Source organism: Zingiber officinale, chromosome 1B, assembly GCF_018446385.1.
Source record: "Zingiber officinale cultivar Zhangliang chromosome 1B, Zo_v1.1, whole genome shotgun sequence".
In the NCBI taxonomy this organism is placed as follows: Eukaryota; Viridiplantae; Streptophyta; class Magnoliopsida; order Zingiberales; family Zingiberaceae; genus Zingiber; species Zingiber officinale.
In genome coordinates this window covers 37,285,131-37,309,468 of record NC_055986.1, presented here as the reverse complement: position 1 = coordinate 37,309,468, position 24,338 = coordinate 37,285,131, and the positions used below count along the sequence as shown (strand labels likewise).

At 35.9% G+C, this 24,338-nt stretch overlaps 1 protein-coding gene across 2 annotated transcripts; it reads left to right on the top strand.

The window, feature by feature from the left end:
* Nucleotides 1-5,637: 5,637 nt before the first annotated feature.
* LOC122055089 (phospholipid--sterol O-acyltransferase-like) lies at nt 5,638-24,338 on the top strand. 2 transcript variants are annotated; one of them, XM_042616490.1, is made up of 16 exons: nt 5,638-6,012; nt 6,233-6,368; nt 6,826-6,970; nt 7,306-7,394; nt 7,494-7,570; nt 8,340-8,553; nt 8,627-8,795; nt 18,165-18,264; nt 19,174-19,268; nt 19,837-19,888; nt 19,999-20,070; nt 21,686-21,854; nt 22,679-22,783; nt 22,862-22,946; nt 23,030-23,112; nt 23,984-24,338. In XM_042616490.1, the coding sequence occupies exons 1-15, from the start codon at nt 5,695-5,697 to the stop codon at nt 23,109-23,111; spliced, it is 1,908 nt and encodes a 635-aa protein (XP_042472424.1). In that variant the 5' UTR covers nt 5,638-5,694; the 3' UTR covers nt 23,112; nt 23,984-24,338. The 2 variants fall into 2 exon arrangements, with proteins under 2 accessions (XP_042472424.1, XP_042472418.1); XM_042616484.1 differs by having other exon boundaries at nt 7,225-7,394.

Sequence of the window (24,338 nt, the reverse complement as noted above, 5' to 3'; positions counted from 1 at the left end):
GATAAAATTTATCCCCCCAGGGTGCCCGGAACCCTCAGGGCGCCCCCGACCAAGGCTATAAATATAGCCTTGGTCCAGAAGCTTTTTCAACAATTAGAACAAACTCAAGAATTGTAATTCCAACGCTTGCGTGCTTTAAGTTCAGAGTTGAGCTTCTATTTCTGTGCTTAAACGTTGTAAGAGGCTTCTACGCCTGAAGGAGTTTTTAGTGCGCTTCATCTTCCTTGGATTAACAACCTCCCCAGTTGTAACCAAGTAAATCTCCTTTGTCTCTTACTTTTAGTTTATTTGTTTAATTTATTTATGCAAGTATTCTATTGAGAGTTCGAGAAAGGTTGGTTTTTGTTTTGTATTTTCAGGCTATTCAACCCCCTTCTAATCGGCCGCCGCGATCCAACAAGCGGTATCAGAGCCAAGGCGCCTCAGAAAGACTAACTACCGACTGAAACAACAAAACGATGGCCGGAGCTAGCATCTACCCACCAGCATTCGAGGGGGAGTTTGCTTTATGGAAGCAACGCATGAAGGTATATCTAAACATAGATTTTGGTATTTCATTAATTATGAAATTTGGTTATGAAGCGCCAAAGACAACGAATGGAGAAGAAATCAAGAAATATCTCTGGAACTAGAAGCAACGTAACGAATCGATGGCAAACGCTTGGGCTGAATTTCATCTTCTAAGCGTAATACCAGATGAAGATATCGACAGAATTGGAGAATACAAAAGCACAAAAGAACTTTGGAAAAAGTTCTTAAAGATCTATGAAGAACCAGCTGAAGTCGAATCCAACTCTTCGATGGACACCAAGTCACTATCAAAGCAGTCCGAGAATGAGGAAACTGCCAAGACAGCCGAACTCCATCCCGAGGACACAGAAAGATCATCCCAGATGAGCATCGATGAAGGGGGAGAGACTTCGGAAGAAAACAACACAACAGGGGAGAATCAACAGCTGACAAGGTAAGTCAGGTATAGTCTCTACCTTCTGAACAATTGGTTAAATCAATTGAAAAGTTACCTGAAGATTTTTGCAAATTCGAAATTGAATCATCGAAAGAGTTTTTCGGAATAGAAAATCTTTTGTTGAAAGAATTTTGCAAATTATAAGCATTGCCAAAAGATTCTTGCGAGTCACAAAATACTTTGTCGAACGAATCTTGCAAATTAGAAACATTGCTGAAAGATTATTTACCAATCATTTTGTTGAAAGAATTTTACAAATTAGAAACATTGCCAAAAGATTCTTGCGAGTTATAAAATACTTTGTCGAACAAATCTTGCAAACTAGAAACATTGTCGAAAAGCTTTTTACTAATTATGTTGTCGAAAGAATTTCCTGCATGCTTAATATTACTTGTTTTAAATCTGAAAAATTATGATTTGAGAAATTATGATAGACTAAAATGTAAATTTAGATATCATAATGATATTAAAGAAATGGCAATAACTTGAGAACGAATTTTGTTTAAATAAAAATAAATAAATAAATATTTTTGCCTAAGTTAAAAGTTTTTCTGAAATTGGAAATTTCTGCTTAAATTTTTTACTTAGAATTTTCAAAAATATTTTTACAAAATTGCCTAAGTCAGAATTGTTTTTACTTAAAGCGATACTTAGAAATTTTTTTGAGACTGCTTCTATGAAAATTATTGTAAAAATTTTCAAAGTTCTCAAAATTTTCTAAGTCTTAACCCTTAGATTTTTTTCTTGCAACCCCATTTCTTTTATGTGATTAAAGGGGGAGAGAAAAAGTATAAGTCTAGGGGGAGGTACGTAGACCAAAAATAATTTTTCTATCTGTTTGCACTTAATTACAAAAATTAGTTAGTTTATTTTAATGTCTATTTTTACCCTAGCTTAACTTGGGTTGATCACATCAAAAAGGGGGAGATTGTTGGAACCCCAAGGTTGTTTTGGTGTGATCAACAAGTTAAGTTAGGTCCTGTGTATTTTTAACCTTGTGTCTAAGTGTGCAGAAGCTTAGGAGCAAAGGTAGTCGAGCGGAAGATACAGCTAGCGAGAAGGATAGCACGCGCTGCGTCCAAGGGACGAGGCGCTGCGGAAGAGTACACTGGCGAACGAGAAGGAAGCGTGCGGTGGTTTCAAGGGACGAGAAGCCGGAGCGGAAGACTGCTCGAGGAGCAAGAGACGCAGCTAGCGAGAAGGTCGGCACGGGGTGCGATTAAAGGACGAAGACTGCGGATGAATACGCTGGCGGACGAGAAGGAAACACGCAGTGATTCCGAGGGACGAGAAGCCGGAGCGGAAACCTGCTCGAGAAGATTGGAAGTTGAGTTCGGGTGAGCCCTATTCTGGATGGCAGAGATCACCCAAACGAGCAAAAGACTCGGTCTGAGGCGAACGGAGTCGGAGCAGAAGACCCGGGCGGAAAAAGGCAACGGGGTTGACTTTTCCCTTCGGGGCGCCCGGAGTTGACTTTTTCACAAGATCGAGTTTTGACTCGATCTGAACGTTAGGGGATAAATTTTCCCCCCCCCCCCCCCCCCCCCCGCAAGGGCGCCCGAAACCTTCAGGGCGCCCCGACCAAGGCTATAAATATAGCCTTGGTCCAAAAGTTTTTTCAATAATTAGAATGAACTCAAGAATTGTAATTCCAACGCTTGTGTGCTTTAAGTTTAGAGTTGAGCTTCTATTTCTGTGCGTAAACGCTGTAAGAGGCTTCTCCGCCTGAAGGAGTTTTTAGTGCACTTCATCTTCCTTGGATTAACAACTTCCTCGATTGTAACCAAGTAAATCTCTTTTCTCTCTTACTTTTAGTTTATTTGTTTAATTTATTTATGCAAGTGTTTTGTTGAGAGTTCGAGATGGGTTGGTTTTTGTTTTTATATTTTCAGGCTATTCAACCCCCCTTCTAGCCGGCCGTCGCGATCCAATAGTAACTACTACAACATTGTAGCAGCTAACATTCCAAGTAGCTGCCACAACGTTGTAACAGCTAATATTCCAAGTAGCTTATACAACGTTGTAGCAACTATTTATCGAAGTAGTTGCTACCACGTGTAGAAGCTAGTTGTCGAAGTAGCTGTTACACATTGTAACAGATAGTACAGGAATTAAGTCTTAAATTTAAATGTCTTACCATCGAATGAAATATAAGAAATTGAAGCTCTCTAAATTGGCAAGTTTGTTGCAATTTATACAACTAAAATAAATATAAGGCATTATTTAAAATAAAAAGATTAATGATGTTGTAAGATAGTACATTGTAGGCCTCAAAGTTCGTATTGCATCCTGTTTACTCTTGAAGGACTAGTGTATAGCGCCCCTAAAATGATTAACTTGTATAACTGCTTCTATCTAGGTGTCATAAACACCCGACTGATGACCAATAAAGACAATATATGTTTTGTCCTATATTAATTAAATATATCACTTAGAATCATGTATAAACAATACATATTATGAATAGAGGGAATGACAACTACGTTGTTGAAGTTAACTTTCCAAGTAGCTGCTACAGCGTGTAGTTGTTAACTTTCCAAGTAGCTGCTACACGTTGTAGCAGCTAATTTGATAGTTAGCTGCTACAACGTGTAGCAGTTAGTTTTTATATGTTGTAGTATAAATCTTAATAATATCTTAGAATTAGAGATAATTAAATATTAAAATGATTTTAAATAAATTTTTACCAAGTTTATATACATAACGAAAATAGTTGCTACAACGATATAGTAGCTAACCATCAAAATAGCTATTACACCATCGAAGTAGCTGCTACACCCTCGAAGTAGTTACTGCAACGTTGTAGTAGCTAGGCGTCAACGTAGCTGCTACATCGTTGTAGCAGTTACCTGCCAAAGTAGTTGCTACAACGTTGTAGTAGCTACCTGTCGAAGTAGCTGCTACACTGTTGTAGCAGTTAACATTCGAAGTAGCTGCTATACTGTTGTAGCAGTTAACATTCTAAGTAGCTGCTACAACGTTGTAGTAGCTACCCATCAAAATAGCTACTACAACGTTGTAGCAGCTAGCCATCAAAGTTGTTACTACACCATTCTAGCAATTAACATTCCAATTAGCTACTACAATGTTGTTGCAGCTAGCCGTCGAAGTAGTTACTACACCATTATAGCAGTTACCTGTCGAAGTAGCTACAACAACATTATAGCAGCTAGTCATCGAAGTAGTTGTTACACCGTTGTAGCAGTTACCATTCCAAGTAGCTGCTACAACACTGTAGCAGCTAGCCGTTGAAGTAACTGCTACACTATTATAGCAGTTACTTGTCAAAGTAGTTACTATAACGTTGTAACAACTAGTTGTCGAAATAGTTTCTACACCATTGCAGCAGTTAACATTCCAAGTAGCTGTTACAATGTTGTAGCATCTAACCGTCGAAGTAGCTGCTACACCGTTATAATAGTTAACATTCTAAGTAGCTGTTACAACGCTGTAGCAACTAACATTCCAAGTGACTGCTACAACATTGTAGCAGTTATATGTCCAATAAAGATAACATATGTGGGAAGTGGCTGCAGGCATTGTAGTAGGCGTCGGACTTGTATGTTGTAACATAAATCCTTCTAATATATATTAGGATCAGGACCAGGAATTACAAATTAAAATAAAACAAATTACTATTAGTTATGAAATGTGGGAATTGATGATTGGCAGTTCCCTACAACTCATATAAGCAAAAACTGGTAAGAAAGTAGCTAGAGCTTGTATGTTATAGCAGCTAAAGCTTCATTGTACAAGCTGAAAAATCAGACATTGGAGTGGAGAAAAGCTTACGATCGAGAATGAAAAGGGGTGGTAAACACTAAGCAAACCAACGTAGGATATGTGTTCGGTGGCAGTTTCTTGAGCTTTCAGCTAGCTCGAGATAGCTTGTAGTACCTTTGCTTTTGCTTGCCCGGTAGGAACACGCTGCAAAGGAAGACGACGACAATATATATATATATATATAATATTTACAGTGACAAATAATATTTTTCAGTTTTATAATTTTTTATAAAAAATTAAAATAAAACACATTTGCGGTAAAAAAAATTAAGCATGAAAAAAAAAATCCTGAAATATAAAAGTCCAGAACATCCTTAATTAAAAAAAAACAAAGAGGGGGAAATGAGATTGAAATTGGCATATTTCAAAACTAAATCAATTTCGCATCGAAACTGAACGAGATGGGCGTGGTCAATCGTTGGCCTTGCCTTCAAGAAGGGGACCACCTCTAAATAGATTTTTTTTCCCCGATCATATGCAAATTTTCCATTTTAGAAATTGCTAATTATAACCAAAATAAACTACTATAATACTTGTCATTTCAAATATTCATTTTAAAATAATAAAAAAATGAATCACGAGCTTCATGCATTACCTTCTAAAATACCCTAAGGTTTAATGCTCTTAAAGTTATTTTATTGATATCATTTTTATTTAACTGCTAAACTATTTTAGTATTTCAAATTAATATTAAAAATATATTAAGATACATTTTCTTATTTTTGAAATCTTGAGTTATTTTACAAAATCGTTAAAAGCATTTTAAGAGTTACCCTTAATGATGAACTACCGAACTGGTTCGGCTCGTTTGCCGATTTTTTTTACCCCTTTTCTGGCGTCATTTGGGGCGCTTTAGACTTTTTAGATAAAGAGCTCCGCTAAGTCCACTGCTCTGCATTTTCTCTTCTGTTTCAAGCATTCTTCTCTCGTGTTGAATCGAATCAATGTCCGTCCTTCTTCGCCCCCTTATTCTCCGGCGGCAAGAAGAGGAACGGAGGCGTCGGCGAAGCCCTTCCGCACGGATCATCGTCGTCTTCTTATTCCTTATCTTCGTCGGAGGACCGTCGGCCGTGGCCGGGGAGGAGGCGCACGACAGCAATGGTGCCGACGGCGGCGGGGAAACGCTGTCCTACTCGAAGCTATCTGGGATCATCATCCCAGGGTTCGCTTCTGCGCAGCTTCGGGCGTGGTCGGTGCTTGATTGCCCCTACTCTCCTCTCGACTTCAATCCCCTCGACCTCGTCTGGCTCGACTCTACTAAAGTAATTTTACGATCACATTGTAATCTTTAATTTCTTTATTATTTGATATTGCACATGAAATCGACTCTTTAATAGGTTCCCGGCATGTTCTTTTGAATTAATGCCGGGGTTTGGGTGCTTCATGTTTGATTGAATCGAGATATTTTAGTTTGTCGGGTAGGTTTACATGATTCAATGATGAATGTGATGGGTTGGGTGCTTAAAATGTCATGACCTGCAGCTTCTCTCTGCCGTAAATTGTTGGCTCAAGTGTATGTTGCTGGATCCATACAACCAAACTGATCACCGGGAGTGCAAATCTAGGCCGGATAGTGGCTTGTCTGCAATCACAGAACTGTGTCCTGGTTATATCACTGGTAACTTCCCGTTCGACTACTTGTTACATCACTTCTTTGCATTAGTTTTTTAGCCAAAATATTTTTCTACCTTTGATTGCCAATCCCATTTGATAGTATTTCTGGCTTAAACACTAAAAACTTAATTGCTTCTATCTTGTACCTTTGTGATTTGGAAGTGTTTAAATCCGTTTGCTGAATATCTTCTTTGTTATGTTTTTGTGATATAAAACTTTGCTTATTGTTTGTAGAAGATGAGCTACTTCGTTGATGCATCTCTATGAGTTGCTTATGTGAGGCTGTTTCGAACTTAGTACTTAAAAATTCATCCAACAACCTTATCCTTTGTGTTATTGCATGCTTATAGAAACTTATTTTCTTTTGAATTTGCTGTTCTAACTAGAAAATGGTCTTGATAATGCTTGGGGATATAGTTATATTTTTGAATGATTTTATTTTTATATGCAATTGTTTTCAGGTCCTCTTTCTTCAGTATGGAAAGAATGGCTGACATGGTGCATTGAGTTTGGCATTGAAGCTAATGCAATAATTGCTGTTCCTTATGATTGGAGGCTATCAGCTTCAATGCTTGAGGAGCGTGATCTTTACTTTCACAAATTAAAGTTTGTACATCTTTTCATCTTTACCCACACATTAGAATACCCTATTTGCAAAACTCTCTTACTGGATTTCATAGTCCTACCACTATAAATATTCCGAGATTTATCCTATTTGCATATATGGCATATATCTATATGTTCACAATAGTAAACCTTCACTATAGCCACAATGGTTCAGGCGGCTAATTGTGAAATTAACACTCTTAACAATCTTTGCTTCCTAGTAATTGAATGATTCTTGTTCCTTGCCATGATAGGTTAACGTTTGAAACCACACTCAAACTTCGTGGAGGCCCATCAATAGTATTTGCTCATTCTATGGGAAACAATGTTTTTAGGTACTTCTTAGAGTGGTTAAAGTTTGAAATAGCTCCAAGACAATATATCCAGTGGCTAGATGAACATGTGCATGCTTACTTTGCTGTTGGTGTGCTCTCTTCTCTTCTTTGAAGTCTTCCCTAGTTATCTTGTCTATAGGTTGTTTTTCATGACATTTTTTTTCTCTCGTTCTTGCAATTAATTCCAGGTGCTCCTCATCTTGGCTCAACAGAAGCACTAAAAGCGTCTCTAATTGGAGTAACATTTGGGCTTCCAATTGCTGAGGTAACTTTTTCTGCATCCTTATTGTCTCAACTGATGATTAAATTTTTTATCCTTAAGCTATTACTCAAAGATTAAAACACTGGTGCCAATCTCAACGACTTTCAGACTAATACACTCTGTGCACTGTACTGATCTAACCTTACAACAATAAAAACGATATAAACAAGCATTTCTTACATGTGCACTCGTACTTTAGTATCCTTTATGTATCGAAATAAAAGCACTTTTCACCTTAGTCTGCTTGAAATTTGGCACTCCTAGTGTTCCCTAGTTGGACTGGAAATTTCAACTCCACTGTGTGGTATGATCTTGAAGCCTGGTAATGATTTTGGCTAGCTCTCTGATTGTTTGTCTCACTGCGATATTTGGTGTTTTTTGTTGACACATATCAAGACCTGGGTTGTGTTTGCTTCCGTTGGAACTCTGGATAAAAGGTATTATGAAGGCTAATAATAGATTAGGCTGTCAGGAAGTAGATGAGAAAATTAATCATTTAAAAAAATCCTGTCATCTAAACTTGTGAATGAGGTTTGATTATGATATTTTGAAGAACTATGAATAAGCTTTTAATGTGTGTTCTAGTTAGTTTATTACTGTTGCCCTAGTAGTGGTTTTGCTATACAGTTCGAAATGAAGTATGCTAAATTTCATAACTTACAACAGATCATATATTCTTACAACTCTAGAAAAGTATGACCATGTACTTTTCATGTCACAGTTTGCTTTGATAATCATTTGTCTGTATTAAATTTTCTTCTGCATTTCATAGGGAACTGCAAGGTTGATGCAAAATTCATTTGGTTCTTCGTTATGGTTGATTCCATTCTCAAAGTACTGCAAGGCAGATAACATATATTGGAAACATTTTTATGAGGGAAAGAAAGGTCACTATCACACCCACCATTGTGATGAAGTGGAATTTAAGACGATGTACTCTGGATGGCCTACTGATATTGTTAACATTGAACTTCCTTCTGCTCCTGGTACTTATAAACCTTTTACTCATACAAAATCATCTCAATGTGTTATCAGATGAGATAATACCTTCTTTTGTAGAATTTGAAGCATATCCATCAATTTCAAAGGTTGCTCAAGAGACTAGCATGGAATGTGGAAGGCCTGATCAGTTGTCTTTTAATGCAAGAGAGGTTTCAGATGGTACCTTATTTAAAGCAATAGAAGACTATGACCCTGATAGCAAAAGACTGTTATATCAGCTCCATAAGTAAGTTTTAGTTTCCACTATACAAATTCTCCTTATTCCAATTGCACTTTGCCATGTGCTTTAAGTTAAGTTTGCTTCATTTATCCATCATATCAGGGTTCAACTAGGGTTGTAAACGAGCCGAATCGAGCTCGAGCCAACCTTGGCTCAAGCTTGGCTCGACTCGATTTAACCTAGCTTGGCTTGAGCTCAATCAATCTTGTAAATTTGAGCTCGATCTCGGCTCGATCATTTAATCCAAGGCTCGAGCTTGTCTCGAAAAAGTCAAATTAAAATCAAGCTTTCGAGCTCGAGCTCGAGCCAAAGTCATAACGTAAGCCAATTTTGTTGTAATTTTTTTATATTATAAATTAAGCAATAACAACTTTAAATAAAAAAAAATGACCAAATTCATCTATAAAACTAAACATCAAAACACCAATTATCTGTTTATGAGAAAAAAGAAAACCAACTGAACATCACAAATTCACAACGCAAAAATCTCAGTCTCAGATAATAAAAAAAAACATAAATCAAAAATACAATTATCTCATAAAACACTGTTCTTGTTGCCAAAATATCAAACTTCATCCCAACAAAATTAACCAAATCCAAAAACATGATATTCCAAATTCAAACCACCCAAATTGCTCAAAACATCAAATTTCTACAACATTCAATATCTTCATCTCCATCTCAAATTCTCAACCTTACCACCTGGACTGCTACCTGCATTCAATAATATGAAGTGATATGAAGCCTAACTATAATAGCACAATAATTACACCAGAAACACATGTTAAACAAGGAACTAAAATCTTACTTACTTTGAGGTAGATACTGGAAGAAAAAATTCTTGGTAAGTTTTCGCTTTCTGGAAAAGCAAAAATTAGATAAATAAGCGATTAAATTTAGTATGTAACTTAGAAAGCTAATAAAGAAATTTAACTACTTTAGTCTTCTTTTCCAGTGCATGTATATGTCGAAGCCAATCACCGTCACATAGTAGAGTCTACACCGTGTCTGGAGAGAGTGATGAACGATAAGAATCAATAACTCTTGTCCCTACACTAAATGTTGCTTCTGAAGCCACTGAACTCACTGGAATAGCTAAAATATCAGCTGTTATCTTTGACAATATTGGATACTGCATTTTATTCATCCTCCACCATTCTAAACACAAAATTTTTTTAGGAATCTCATTCTTCTTTAGACAACCCATTTCAAGATAATCTACCAATTCAGATCTCTTAGTCTCCGAAGTTTCAACAGAATAGTCATCAAAATCATCCCAATTATACACAGAACTTTGTTGACTTCTTCTAGCACTTGAAGAACCAAAACTCTCAAACTCAGATAAATGAGGCGCTCCTTTATTAGTTTCTTCAACAACATACTCCTCATAAAGAGAATTAATTATCTCCTTAACTTTTGAGATATGCTTAGAGACATCCAATTCAGTATAAAGCTTAGGAAAGCAAAATTCAACTGCAAGCATTTTTTTTGTTCGGTCTAACATAGCAGCTATAGCCATCAATAAATTACAGTCACCCCAATACTTGTCAAATTTTTCTTTCATTTTATTAGCCAGTTGCTTAAGAAACAAATCTTCATGTTGTGCATAAATATCCAATGCTGACTTTATTTTTTGAACTTCCTGAAGAAATAAATTTAAAGTAGAATACTCACTACTCGGAATAATGTGCATGGCTGTCCAAAAAGTCTCCAACAGCGGGCAAATCTTTTGAGCTTTATTCCATTCTCCTTACTGAGGGCAACAACCATAAAAGGGATCACGTTCTTTGAACATCTTAAAACTTTCTTTGAACTTGAGTGCACAACTTAACATCTCAAAATTCGAGTTCTACCTGGTTTTGCAATCACGAATCAATTTTTTATCCTTCAACTGCAATTGTTGCACACACTCTGCAAATTGTGCACGTCTTGCCTCTCAATGATTTACATATTCTACACTTTCCCTTATATTACCAATAATATCTTCAATCTCCCTCAATTCATCTTGAACGCACAAGTTCAAGATATGTGCACAACAACGAACATGAAATAAATTTCCTTCACATGCCAATGTTCTTGACCTTCGAATTGTATCTTTCATATACCGAATAGCCAAATCATTACTTGAAGCATTATCAACTGTAATAGTGAAAATCTTGTTTTCAATGCCCCACTCTTTCATGCATTTGAAAATGGCATTGGAAATTTGAAGACCTCCCCTTGGTGGTGGAATGTTAATGAAACTTAACACTCTTTTGTAAATTCCAACAAGAATCAATCCAATGTCCAATGACAACCATGTATTCAATCTTTTGAGTCTTTGACTTCCAACAATTTGTTGTTAAACTTATTTTATCAACGCACTCAAGACTTTTTTTCAACCTTTTTTTCTCAATCTCATAAATTTTCATACAATCTGCTCGACATGTCATCCTACTAATTTTTTCCATTCCAGCATTCCACGCCTCATCATTAAATTGAACCCCCCTTATCAAGAATGGTGAATGGATGTTCATGCATCATGATCCAATGAGCAAATCCCTCCCTCATTTGTGCCATGTCAAATTTTCCAGAATGTAAAGTAAGAATGGATGGTGAAGTTGAATCAGTGGGCAAAAAACTCAACTTTGTTTGTTATTCAACTCGCAAATTAATTTTTCTCTTCACACAATTTAATCTATGTCTCAAAAGACTTGATGTGGCCCCTGATTTACCCAATGTAAAAAGATATTAACAATGTTTACATTTTGCTTTCTTTGATCCATCCACTATGTCAAAATCATTCCAAACTTCTGAAATTTTTTTCCTTTTCTTTGTTTGGAACCCCTCTTCCTCTTTTTCTTCAGCATTTTCTTATGTTTATTGACCAGCTGTGCAAATTTCCTTGTTGATCTCAAGATTAACCTCATTACTTTCAGCTATGGCACTAACAGATGACTCTTCTACCGACAACTGATCAAGAGATAAATAATTTCCAAATAAATTATAAAAAACTCAAACAATAATAAGAAGAGAAAAGACAATCTACAAACAAAGGCAGGATTCACATGAATATGTTTTTGTACTTGATAATGCATTGAGTTTGTCAGAATTTAAACACAAAAATAAAAAAAAAACCAATTAAGCTTTAAGGAGAAAATTTGCATTTTTAGAATATGATGCAGAACCAATTAATACCATGCGCACACAATTAATTAGAAAGAGAGACAAAGAGTAAATAGGGAAATGAGTTGTAAATCAGCACCACACATTTCAACTTCAGTGTATGTATTATTTGACTGCAAATGATGAAACTCCCTATAATTTATGAATAAATGGTGCAGAAGCAATGGTCAAAGGCCAAAAACAAACTTTCAACAAACTATAATAGTCACTGCTCTATTATGAACCAAAAATGAGATGATTTTCTAAACAAACTCGTGTACTATTACAAGATTTTAAAGGTATTTAATTTTCCAATTTATATCATTATCATATGGAAATAATTAAAGTTAAGAAAATAATACAATAACATCTTTTTAGTTTCTCTTATTCTCTAGATTTATAGGGGGGTGTATTCAATCAAGAGATTGAATGATTTTCATTGACTTTTTTTTAATGATAGACTTTTGTGGAGTTGATTGATTTTTATTAACTTATATAGAATCTCGCGTAGTTGTGAAAAGAATTCTATGGAGTTCTATAGATTTTTTTGCAAGACTTTTACAGACATTTATAAACGTTTTCATGGAAACTTGTGGATTTATGAGAAAGAAAAATTCGTTTCGTTATTGCCAATATGATAAACATCTCTCCAAATTCGATTCGCTATTGTATCTCTCCATGCATTGGCATTTGCTCGTTGTTGTTCTTGAGTATCAGATAATTGATCAAAGCAATCGATACCATGAACTTGTTCTGGTAAGGATGATGAAGCTTCATTATCTGGTTCAATTAGAAATTCATCAGAACGACACTCCTTGCGAAGAAAATTATGCAATTCGGCACAAGCCAAACTTTTTATAATAAAAATTTTATTTAAAAAAAGACCGTAAACTTTAAAAAAAATTAAAGAAAAATTAAAAAAGGGTAATTAAAAAATCATAAACAAAAAAAAGGTAAACTAAAAAAATCGTAAACTTTAAAATAATGTAAAGAAAAAAAATATATAAACTTTAAAAAAAAACTTAAACTACAAAAAAAAAACGTAAAGTAAAAAACGTAAAAATTTAAAAAAAAAGCATAAACTAAAAAAACGTAAAGTAAAAATCTTTTTAAAAAAACCTAAACTAAAAAAAACGTAAATTAAAAAAAAACGTAAACCTTAAAAACAAAAAAAAAATAAAGAAAAGAATAAAATTAAAATAAATAAATAATAATAATGTTAAAAAAACACATGTATAGTTAATTTTATAATAGAGGTTAACACACCCCTAAAGTAATCTCTATGGTAGACCGTCGACGTGATTTGATCAAAGTGGTGAAGATTCTTGGTTGAATATGCATCAAGTTGGACTGTGTACTATTGTATTGGTAGGCTCTGGACGGGGCTCAAAGAAATAATCAAAATCGAGGAGCGGCAAGAGAAAGGACTTATTCGTAAAAAATTAAAATGATTTGAAGTCTATAGAAATCTCAAGCGTGAGGAGAAGACTTTTTATTTTATATTTAAACTTATACCAAGTATTTTGGAGACCTCTCATTGGTTAAAATTTATATCTAAGGAATTCTAAAAGAATCCATGAAAATCTATTAAAATTTTGGATACCAAAAGATTTTCATAGAGTTTTAAAAAGTCGAGTTTGAATACCACATGACTTTTTAAAACTCTATAAAAATCTAATTTGGATACCATTAGATTTCTATAGAGTTTATAAAAGTCTAGATTGAATACACCTAGACTTTTAAAATTCACAAAAGTCATTCAAAGTAATTAAAAGTTCAACATTGAATACACCCCCCATAATCTTTAGAGTCTAAAAATAACTTGAAAAGATAAATAATTTTCTAACCATTTGATTTTCTTGATCGTTTGTATTGTCCTCATTGGTGAAATTCATTATGTTAATGTGTTAATAAATACTAGTAACAATTCTTAGCTTCTAATAGGAGAATTAAACGATACTTAATTTGAAAACCTTGCATCTGTTGTTCTACCCTATTGTTTAAATTTGGGGGGCGGGGGTGGAGTGTGGACTGTGGACTATTCTTTTGAACGACCAAGTTTGTGCATTCATGGCATCAAGAAAAAGGAAGAAATAAGAAACGCACAGAACACAGTGTTTCCCAAAAACTCACCAAAAAAGAAACGCAAGCAAGAGGTCTGACCTCGATGGACGGTGCTGCTGAGTAGGCACGGCGGCGACTACTGAGTAGGCAGCGATGGTTGAGTAGGCGGCAACGAAGGGTGAGGGTTGAGAGTTGAGAGACTTGAGCGTTGAGAGTTGAAATTAGGGCTAAGTGGCAAACTGAGCCGCTGAAATCTGAAGTTTAGGAACTTAGGAATTAATATTTAGGAATTGGATTTAGATTTTAAAAATTAACTTTTAAAAAGTTTTACATAGTACTTACCATTAATTACTTAACGACACTAAACTTATCAATGTTTACATGAATAAATAAAAATAATATATTATACATATAGCTTGGCTTGAAAAAGCTCGACAAGTCATCGAGCTAGTATTATAGGAGCTCAAACTCAGCTCAAATATTAAATGAGTCGGCTCGAGCTCGGTCAAAATCAAGCTCGAGCCAAGCTTTGACTGAGCGGCTCACAAGTGGCTTGACTCGTTTACAGCCCTAGGTTCAACTATCTTCGGTACATGGGATTTTATTATTGTTGGTGCAATATCCCCTGGGTCAGGTTGACCAGGTTGACTAAGCTTGAGTGGACTCAAGCTTGAGTCTTGATGTTTGGGTTTCGATGTTTGACAATCATGAGAAGAGTCAAGTTGGAGATTGCAAATGCAATCGTCCGTTTGGGGAGCTTGTTGATACAATTCTCCTCTGGTCAGGGTTTGACCAGATTGACGTGAAGAAGAGTCAAGTTGACTGGGAAAGTCCTAGTGAGTGAAGCTAGGCAGATGGAAAATCCTGGTGAGTGAAGCCAGGTGAAAGTCCTGGTGAGTGAAGCCAGGGAGGTAGAAATCCCGATGAGTGAAGTTGGGCAGTGGAAAGTCCTGGTGAGTGAAGCTAGGCAGGTAGAAATCCCGATGAGTGAAGTTGGGCAGTGGAAAGTCCTGGTGAGTGAAGCTAGGCAGGTAGAAATCCCGGTGAGTGAAGTCGGGCAGTGGAAAGTCCTGGTGAGTGAAGTCGGACAGTGGAAAGTCCTGGTAAGTGAAGCCAGGCAGGTAGAAGTCTCGGTGAGTGAAGCCAGACACGTGGAAATCCAGGTGGGTCGAGGTTGACCGGACACCTGGTGTGGGAAGTCCAAGTAGGTCAAAGGGTTGACTAGATACTTGGCACAAGGAAATCCAGATGGGTCAAAGGGAATGTCCGGACATCTGGTGGAAGGAAATCTAAGTGGGTCATGAAGGACCAGACACTTGGCACGAGACGGTAAGTCCAAGTGGGTCAAGGTAGACCGGACATTTGGCACGAGAAGAAAAGTCCAAGTGGGTCAAGGGATTGACCGGACACTTGGTGAAAAAGTCCTAGCAAGTCAAAGTTGACTGGATGCTAGGCATAATATTCCAACAGGTCACAACTGATTGGATGTTGGAATTGGAGACCTTGCACTTGGTTTTAGGCAAGTCAAAGGTGGTTCAATCGATCAACCGATCGATTGAACCGAAGTCCAATCGATCAGTTGATCGATTGGATGTGCGCCGCAAGAAAGATGGCCCAATCGATCGGTCAATCGATTGGGAGCTTATGTCACACGCACAGAAGCTTTCCCAATCGATCAGCCGATCGATTGGGAACCTCCAATCGATCGGCCGATTGATTGGGGCAGGCTGGATTTCTTGCGGGATCGCAAGAAAGCCTGAATCAATTGATCGATCGATTCAGGCTATTTCTAGAGAGCACAGAGGCGCTCTGAATCGATCGACCGATCGATTCAGAGCCTCCCCAATCGATTGAGAGCAAATTCAATCGATTGGGATATGACTGTTGCGCAGGTTATAGTCGCTGTCCAGTGTCTTCCTCCGCAGATCTTCGATTCCTCTCTAGCGACAAGCAAACGATCTCAGCGCCGATTCTCACGAGCTTCTCCACACTTCCACAGCCAGTTCTTGAAGGCTCTTGGAGATAACTGTAGTTACACTTCCAAGGTTCAAGAGGTGACAACAAGCAACAAGTAAGCAAGAAGAAAGAGTTTTTCTTTGTATCTTTGCATTTTCTTCTTACGTGTGTTGTATTTTTGTTGTGTGGGTTTGTACGAGGCTTCTCTGCCTCCGGCTGCGACCGAGAAGGAGTGTTTCATTAGTGGAGAGCGAGTCGTGTGTGGATCCTTGGATTAGTCACCTCTTCTTGAGGTGGATACCAAATAAATCCTTAGTGTTAGCATTGTGAGTGTGTTTCTTGTTGTTTATTCCGTTGCACATCATCGAAGAAACACATCAACAAGCGCGACGAGCTATTCAAACACCCCCCCCCCCCCCCACTCTTTTTCGACCCTAACACAGAATACTTACCATTTATTGCAAGTGTAATTAAGTCGAAGCAGGTGAAGGATGGTCGGGTACTTGGTAGAAGAGAGTTGGATACTTGGTGAAACAATGAAAGTCCAACTGGAATTGACAAACGAGAAGTATTGGTAAATCAAAATTGGCTGGGTACTCGACACACAAGAAATTTCAGAGGTAAGAGCTCTTGGTATGTGAGTTGTGAGAGTCTATGAGACATTTGGATTTGGGTGGAACTTTTTCTTAGGTATAGACTCCACCAAGGAACAAGTGTTTCAGGATCATAGTCGATGGTGAAGTCAACTAACAAGTTGAGTCAAACAATCTGCTTGTGAACAGAAAGGTTGTTCTGTTTCATGATGAAACAACTGAATGATGATTAAGTTGACCGATGTAAAATTAATTAACTGGGTGGTCAACTAAAGGAAGACTAGTTGGTTAAATACCTACTTCTCGTGAATAGAAATGTTCTTGTCTAGGATAAGTCAATTGAACCTCACAACAATCTATTGAAGTTGATTTAGTCAACTGAGTAGTCAATTGAAGCTTTATCTCAAATGAATAGAATGTCAATGTCTCTGTTTGGAGTGAGTGACTGATGCGATTGAGTTAATGCTTTTATTTCAACTATAATATCGGTTAAACAAAATAGAATCTCTTGCATGAGTCTACTGAGAACATAATAGGATACTGAATTGACTCAATCTTTGATTGCTAGGGAATCAAGCCTGCATTCTTATCTAGAGGAGTCAACTCACATGACCATTTAGAGTACTATAAAAAGAGGAGAAAGGGAAGTTTGAAAAATAACAATGTTTTGGTTAAAAATATCACATTCTCTTGCTTTTCCACTGTAAAATTTGTATTAAGTTATTGTGTTTATTTTATTTTCATTTTAAACTTAAGGTCTACACTTATTTTTTAATTATCTCGAAAAGGGTCTCTCCGCCTTTAGAAGGTTCCATTAAAGAGAAACATAGTGGGTTTATAAGGGTTGACCCACTTTACAAGTCCATATCTCATGGAGTAGGAACTTCAATTTTGAACCACATAAAAAAAAAATCAAATCTTTATTGTTTTTTTTATTACTGTTCATTACATTTTTGCTGCAATTAACTTATATTTATTGCCTTTTGCACTTGAGTTCTTATAAAGTTTTCATATATTCCCCAATTCAACCCCCACCTCCTCCATTCTAGCATCATTACTTAATCCTAGCGTGTTCCCATTATCATTGCCGGAACTAAGATTTTGGCCATACTGATCACACAGGCACATACATAGAGATGCAACAGTAAAGCTAATTATAGAAGATAGGTTTTCATCTGAGGTTTCACCTCCACAATTCACTGCATTAAGTTGGTATGCCCATCAGAGGGCATGAAGCAATCGACATCTTAGGACTCTGAATATTTAATACTTTCATGCAAAACTTAGTTGTTAATGTTTTGTTCGGTTGTGGGCCCAGAAATGTTTCCTTTTTGTTGTTTGGAGTGGAGAGGAGCTACCTATCTTCTTGAATGATTATTTTCCATTTTCCATATTGACAACCTATCACAATCCTCCTCCTTTATCTCAATTTGGGATTCAACCATAGCGGAGTTTATTTGCCACTAGATCACCTTGAGGATAAAGGCTTGGTTGTTGGTTGTTGTTTCATTCTTCATAATTTTTCTTGTACAAGTATGCTTCTTCATGGGTATTATTAGTTAATAGCACCAATTTCATTCATAGTTCTACAAAAACTTTGACTGTTACGTTTTTTTAGTTTCTACCAGGGTGATCCAGTGTTGAATCCTCTTACACCTTGGGAAAGGCCGCCATTAAAGAACATATTCTGTATATATGGTATTGATTCGAAGACTGAGGTATGCGTTATTTACATATCTTCAATTCCTCATATGCAAAACTCTATTGAGCTTCTGCAGTATCTGTATCTCTTCATTATCAATTATTTCTTGCATGTAGGCACCTAATTCACTTGTATGACTAATTTATTGATTCACTTCATCATAAGATATATAAATTATAAAATAGCTTGAATTAGGTTAACTATTACTGCATCATATGATGTTGATTTCTTCGATTGATGGCTTGGTGCCTTTTCTTGTTTTTGTCTTTCTTTCGTTGCTAAACCTGTCTTTTCATTTTCTAATCATTCATGTTGCTAAACCCTAACATGTAACCGCAATTGCATCTATCTTCTTAGTATGTGTTCCACTCTTCTTCTCCATGACTGTTTGGATATGATCAAATCATAACTATCAGTTGCTTACCATGTTTTTTTTATCGGCATCTAGTGATTTTATTTAATTATTCTACTTGGAGTGCTTCCTCCTCCACAGCTCACGAATAAGAAATGGATAAAAGACAAAATGGCATAAAATATCAGTTCTAAGTTGTACGTAATGTTTGATAACATTCGTAAAGTGATTGGATGTGGCAACTCTTGATTGTGAAAACAAGAAACTGAGTGATAAAAACGAGACTATGGAATTGCTAGTCTAAATATAGCTTATAGGTCATTCTAGGTGGCTGCCTATATCCTATATAGTCCATTGATGGTTAACTTTGTTGATTTACAAGGATACAGTGACTTGAGGTAATCTAGCATCTGACACAAATATATGTTTGTCTGGTTAATGGTAAGACTATAAACTAAAATTATATTTTAGTTTATTAGACTACATAAAATAATTTATGTTAGCTATTTAGATAAATCTATATGATGTTTGAATTACATGCTGGTTAAAAAGATTGTTGTATCTGTGAAACAGGTTGGATACTATTTTGCCCCAAGTGGCAAGCCATATCCTGATAACTGGATCATGACTGATGTGGTCTATGAATATGAAGGAACCCTGCTTTCAAGGCAAGTTTCATCTAAATGAGATGATGTTTCTATAATGCATTTATTAGTTGGATTATGAATATTGGCTTATTTGATATGATAAACTTGGGGAATGCCATTTGCTATGTAGTCTAACTAAGAAGTGGCAACACCAAACAAAGCAGAAATTAGGAGCTTCTCTCTCAACTAAATGAGTTTATAGGCATTAGGATGATTGATGTGGCTGAGAATTTTCTCAGATATCTTTTGTTTGAATGTTTTTCTATGGTGATTGAATCCATGATCAAATTTCATTAATTATCGAATTAGACTAACATCTCATCCATGATGCAATTCATTCCTGAGTTGAACAAAGTCTGTTAACTACGAATTCTGAAATTTAATTCAGACACTTTTCTTCATTTTACTCGCATGCATGAATAATCTCTTTCATCGGTAAAGTTTGCTTGTCATGAGTTGGAAGTTTGGGCACAATAAAAGTTAATGAAATGGTTTCATCTTATTTTGTCTTCATAAAGGTGCTAATTTTGTTTATTGAATTATTTATTATATTAATCAGAGTCATTAATCGAATGTATTTTTCTCACAGATCTGGCAATTCAGTTAGTGGGAATCCTGGTCCTGTAAGTGGCGATGGAACGGTGAGTGTATAATGAGTAATCTGCCATCATTGTTAATGCATCTTCACCTTGGAATCCATGTAAAACCATATTTTCAGAATCTTGATTTTGTTAAGTGCCTTCACATGTAGGTTTCCTACAATTCTCTTGCATGGTGCAAGACATGGCTTGGATCCAAAGTAAACATAACCAGGGCTCCACAAGTATGCTTCTGGTTAAGCTTCCCTTTATATGCTTTCCTTTGATTGGCATTGGCTGGTTCTTGCAGAAACATTGGTCACACATTCTGATTTTACAAATAAATGAACCAAATAGTACTGTGGAGTGTGGACACTGGATAGGTTTTGTCCTCTACTCCAGATTCATTCCGACTATTTAGACATCGTGGTTCATTATTTAATAGCTTGGGTGTTGCAATTGTACTTGTACCAAAAAGCTTGCATTGCAATCCAAGTAGTCAAACCAATTCAAATTTGAAATAGTTTTATCCAGCAGAAAAGAAACCATATATTTCAAAAGGGGCATATGACTTGTAGTTTCAAGCATCCCTTAAGTATGCCTGATGCAAACACCTTGCGCAAAATTCTTCAAAAAAAAAACCTAGTTCAATATTTTTGACAAACTATGACAGTTGGATGGTAAACGAAATCTAGGAGTTAATTTCTTCTTTTGGGGTTATTCCATCAAACTACTCAGTTTCTGATTTCTGAAATAAAGTCAAATAGCCAAACTGAACCGATGGAGTCCATTTTGATTGATTTCTCAGTTTACTCTTCCTCTCCATCCGGCACCATAAATTTGGTCAGACATATATCTTCACAATGCACTTAGATTTCATTTACTTGGATGAAAAAAAGGAAAGGGAAGGGAGAGTGGGAAGGTCACATTTGTTGCTCATGGATATGTATTACTAATATGCAGTTTTTTGTTGTTTTCCCCCCTCCTCCCAACCATAAACCAAGCCTTAAGTGTCTCCAGGGCAAGTTTTTTTCTTTAACTTGATTGCTATAATGAATCTAGTTCGAAACCTACAAGGTCATCTTGTGTCCATGCTAATTTTCCTGCACTATACTGCTTTGCTACTAACTTCTTAACAGGTCCCATCTATTTATTTTTATTTATATTATTTTTAAAAGGTAAGTAGAAGTTTATATTATGTTAGATCACATCTAGATACAAGGTGTCTGTATGTTCAAAATCTATATCTACAAAAGAATCTTGTCTTCCTAAAATTCAGCAATCTAACCAAACTGCAAAAGGATGTTGTCTGGTTTCTTGATCTTCCTTTGAAGATGTGATTATAGTTCCCACAAGTTCACATATTTATGTCTGATCCATTGAACCAAAGAACTATCATCCAAATGACATTGTAGCTCCAAGTAAGAGTTAAGGAAGCAAGCAAAAGAAATGCTGAGCCATGAAGAAGTGTCAGAAGAAATCACTTCTAATATCACAGCTACTAACTTACATATTAGATCTTACATAAATTGTTAAGACGAATCCAATTAATTTTTATATTAACTCTTGAATTTATAAACTATGGAGATGAAAATAAAGTATCTATCTACTAGGTTTCTGTTCTTTCTTCCAGACCCGGGGGAAAAATCTGTGAACCTAGAAGTAGAAGATACAGAAAGTTACATTAGCACATGTCAAGGGATGCTGGATTTCTAATTGAAAGTGAAGTTTACATTTTGAATATTGGTCTTTCTATTCTTTATTCTTTCAAATTATTAGTTTCTCAAGGATAACATCTTCTTAGGGTGCAAAGTATCTGCTTGAATTTGGAAAAATTAAATGTTCTTTGTTCTAATGCAGTCTGAACATGATGGATCTGATGTACAAGTAGAATTAAATGTAGATCACCATCAAGGAAATGATTTAATTCCAAACATGACTAGAGCTCCCCGTTCCAAATATGTAACTTACTATGAAGATTCTGAAAGTATACCAGGAAGAAGGATGGCAGTTTGGGAGCTGGATAAAGGTATAAGTAGCAGGCATGTGCCATCTCTGTAATCCTTTGCTGTCGATCCAACTAGTCATTATCATGTAGGTTCGATGTACTGGGAGCACTTCATATCTACTTTACGAGGCCAAATTATTTATAACTAGAATCAACTGGTTTTGCATCTGAATGATTTAGTATTTATTTAAATATTAGCTTCTTGCAATTCTTTCTTCTATAAATAAGATAGTAGCATTATTAGTATGTTTATCTCAGAAGTAAATGAACCATTGAATGACAAGATGTTATAGTATGATACTCATGTTTGTTTTTTTATTTTCATTTTTAATACTAATGCAAATACCTGCAGAAGTTGCTGTAGCATCCGGCCTTTCAGATCACCTTAGTTCCTCTTGTTTATTAGCCCATATGACATGATTTTTACAGCTCTACAACTTAATCTGGATGCAGATTTGGTAAACCAAACTTCTGAACAATTCATATTTCGCTTCCACTATTAGTATCCTATAAACCTATGTATGGTAGTACCCTTGAAGAAAACCCTATAAAACATTTACTTTACTGGCATGCTTCAAGACGAGTAGGTAGAAAATTTTCCAAATTAAGTTAGAACGTTCGCCGTGTTCCAAGTCACTCATCTAAAAATTGGGCTAATGTTTTGAGTTGCATGTTTTATCCATTGTGTGCATGTGGTCATTTTTTATGGTGTGGTGTGTTTGACTGACTTGGTTTTAGCATATCTACAGATTTGAAGATCCGTATGTGCTTGTAATAATTGAAGCAATGCTTCTGTGCTGATTCTTCTAAATCTTTTTATTGAGGTTATTTTTTCTGTTATATAGCAAATCACAGGAACATCGTTAGGTCTCCTGTTTTAATGCGTGAGCTTTGGCTTCAAATGTGGCATGATATACATCCTGATGCTAAGTCAAAGTTTGTGACAAAAGGTACTCTTTCATATTTTTCATTTGTCATACTTGTCTGTTAGGATTTTGGTAGTCAAGAGAAATTACATATGTGAACAGCTAAGCGCGGTCCCCTTAGGGATGTTGATTGCTATTGGGATTATGCTAAAGCTCGATGTGCTTGGTCAGAATATTGTGAATATAGGTTAGTTGGAAAATCTTAGCTATTTTGTATGGTTTCTAAATTTCCTAATTCCATGAGACAATGCTCTCTAATTTTTTTTCCAGGTATGTGTTTGGTGATGTTCATCTTGGACAAAGCTGCAGGTTGAAAAGTTCCTCGGAAGATCTCCTTGCACTCTATTTGTAGGGTAGGTCTCTTTCACTCAACTTAAAGAGTAATTCTCTAAACTGTTATTTTTCTCTTGAATCAACTAAGTTTCTTCTTGATTTAATAACTTTTGCAGGTTTTGGTATTGATATGTGAACATGTTTAAAAATTATAAAAATATATATATAATTAAGAAATTTTAATAAATTATGGTTGAAGATACAAAGGAGATCTACGAACATCCTACATGAGACAAATAAAAATAAAATAAAATAAAAGTAGTCCGGTGGACGAAGCTCCCGTTATACGGGGTCTCGGGGAATGATCTATTGTACGCAGTATTTCCTGCTTTTTGCAAGAGGTTGTTTTCAGGATTCGAACCCGTGACCTTTTGGCCACAAAGCAATAACTTTTTCGTTGCGCCAAGGCTCCCCTTCTACATGAGACAAATAAAGATTTTAAAAAAATAATGATGATGGCAATAACAATATAACCTTATACACAGCTCAATGGACATAAGTTTTGTATAGCTTGACTCTAGAGAATCACATGGAGCTTTCAATTATAATCCTTCATTTTCTTGTTGCGGAACTCATCTATTACTTGATTTGATGTTAAAAGGTAATTAAATATATATAGATGTTGATGAATTCCAATTGAATGAGTTATAAATAGAGGGCTATGAAGAAAATTTGTCTGAATTCAATGATTTCTTTCATATTAGTATTGTAGATTCCAAGTAGTTATAGACGGATCGTATTTTCTTTATTTAACTTCAGTTGATACGTTGCTTCTTTTATATATATATATATTTCTTGCTAATTCTTGTTCTTTGTCCAAAGGTCCGCAACTTTCTTCTACTTGTGAATTATCGATCACGTTCTAGTTTCTAACGCGATGTTAGTGTGCAGGGGGTGTTGTAGATAAACTCCTAAAACCCTGGGGAGGAAGTCTAGAGTGGAGCATGTTCATGGTGTACCAAAGCAAAGAATGCCATCGCCTAACCAGATGTATAACTAATTCTAGATGACAAAATGGGGTGAAATTGGTCACCACTGCAGGGTTCATACCAAGCACGTTGTCGTGCCATTGCCATAGTTTTCTCATTGTACATACTGAGCCATGAGTCACGGCTGAAAACTTATTCAAAATTTTGATTTTCGTCCTACCATATGATTCATTTGTAGTCAATTGCAAAGAAGTGGCTGTAATTCTCAAATCCCATATTTTTTCTGAATTTTGTCAACGTCGTCAAATTGCTGACAA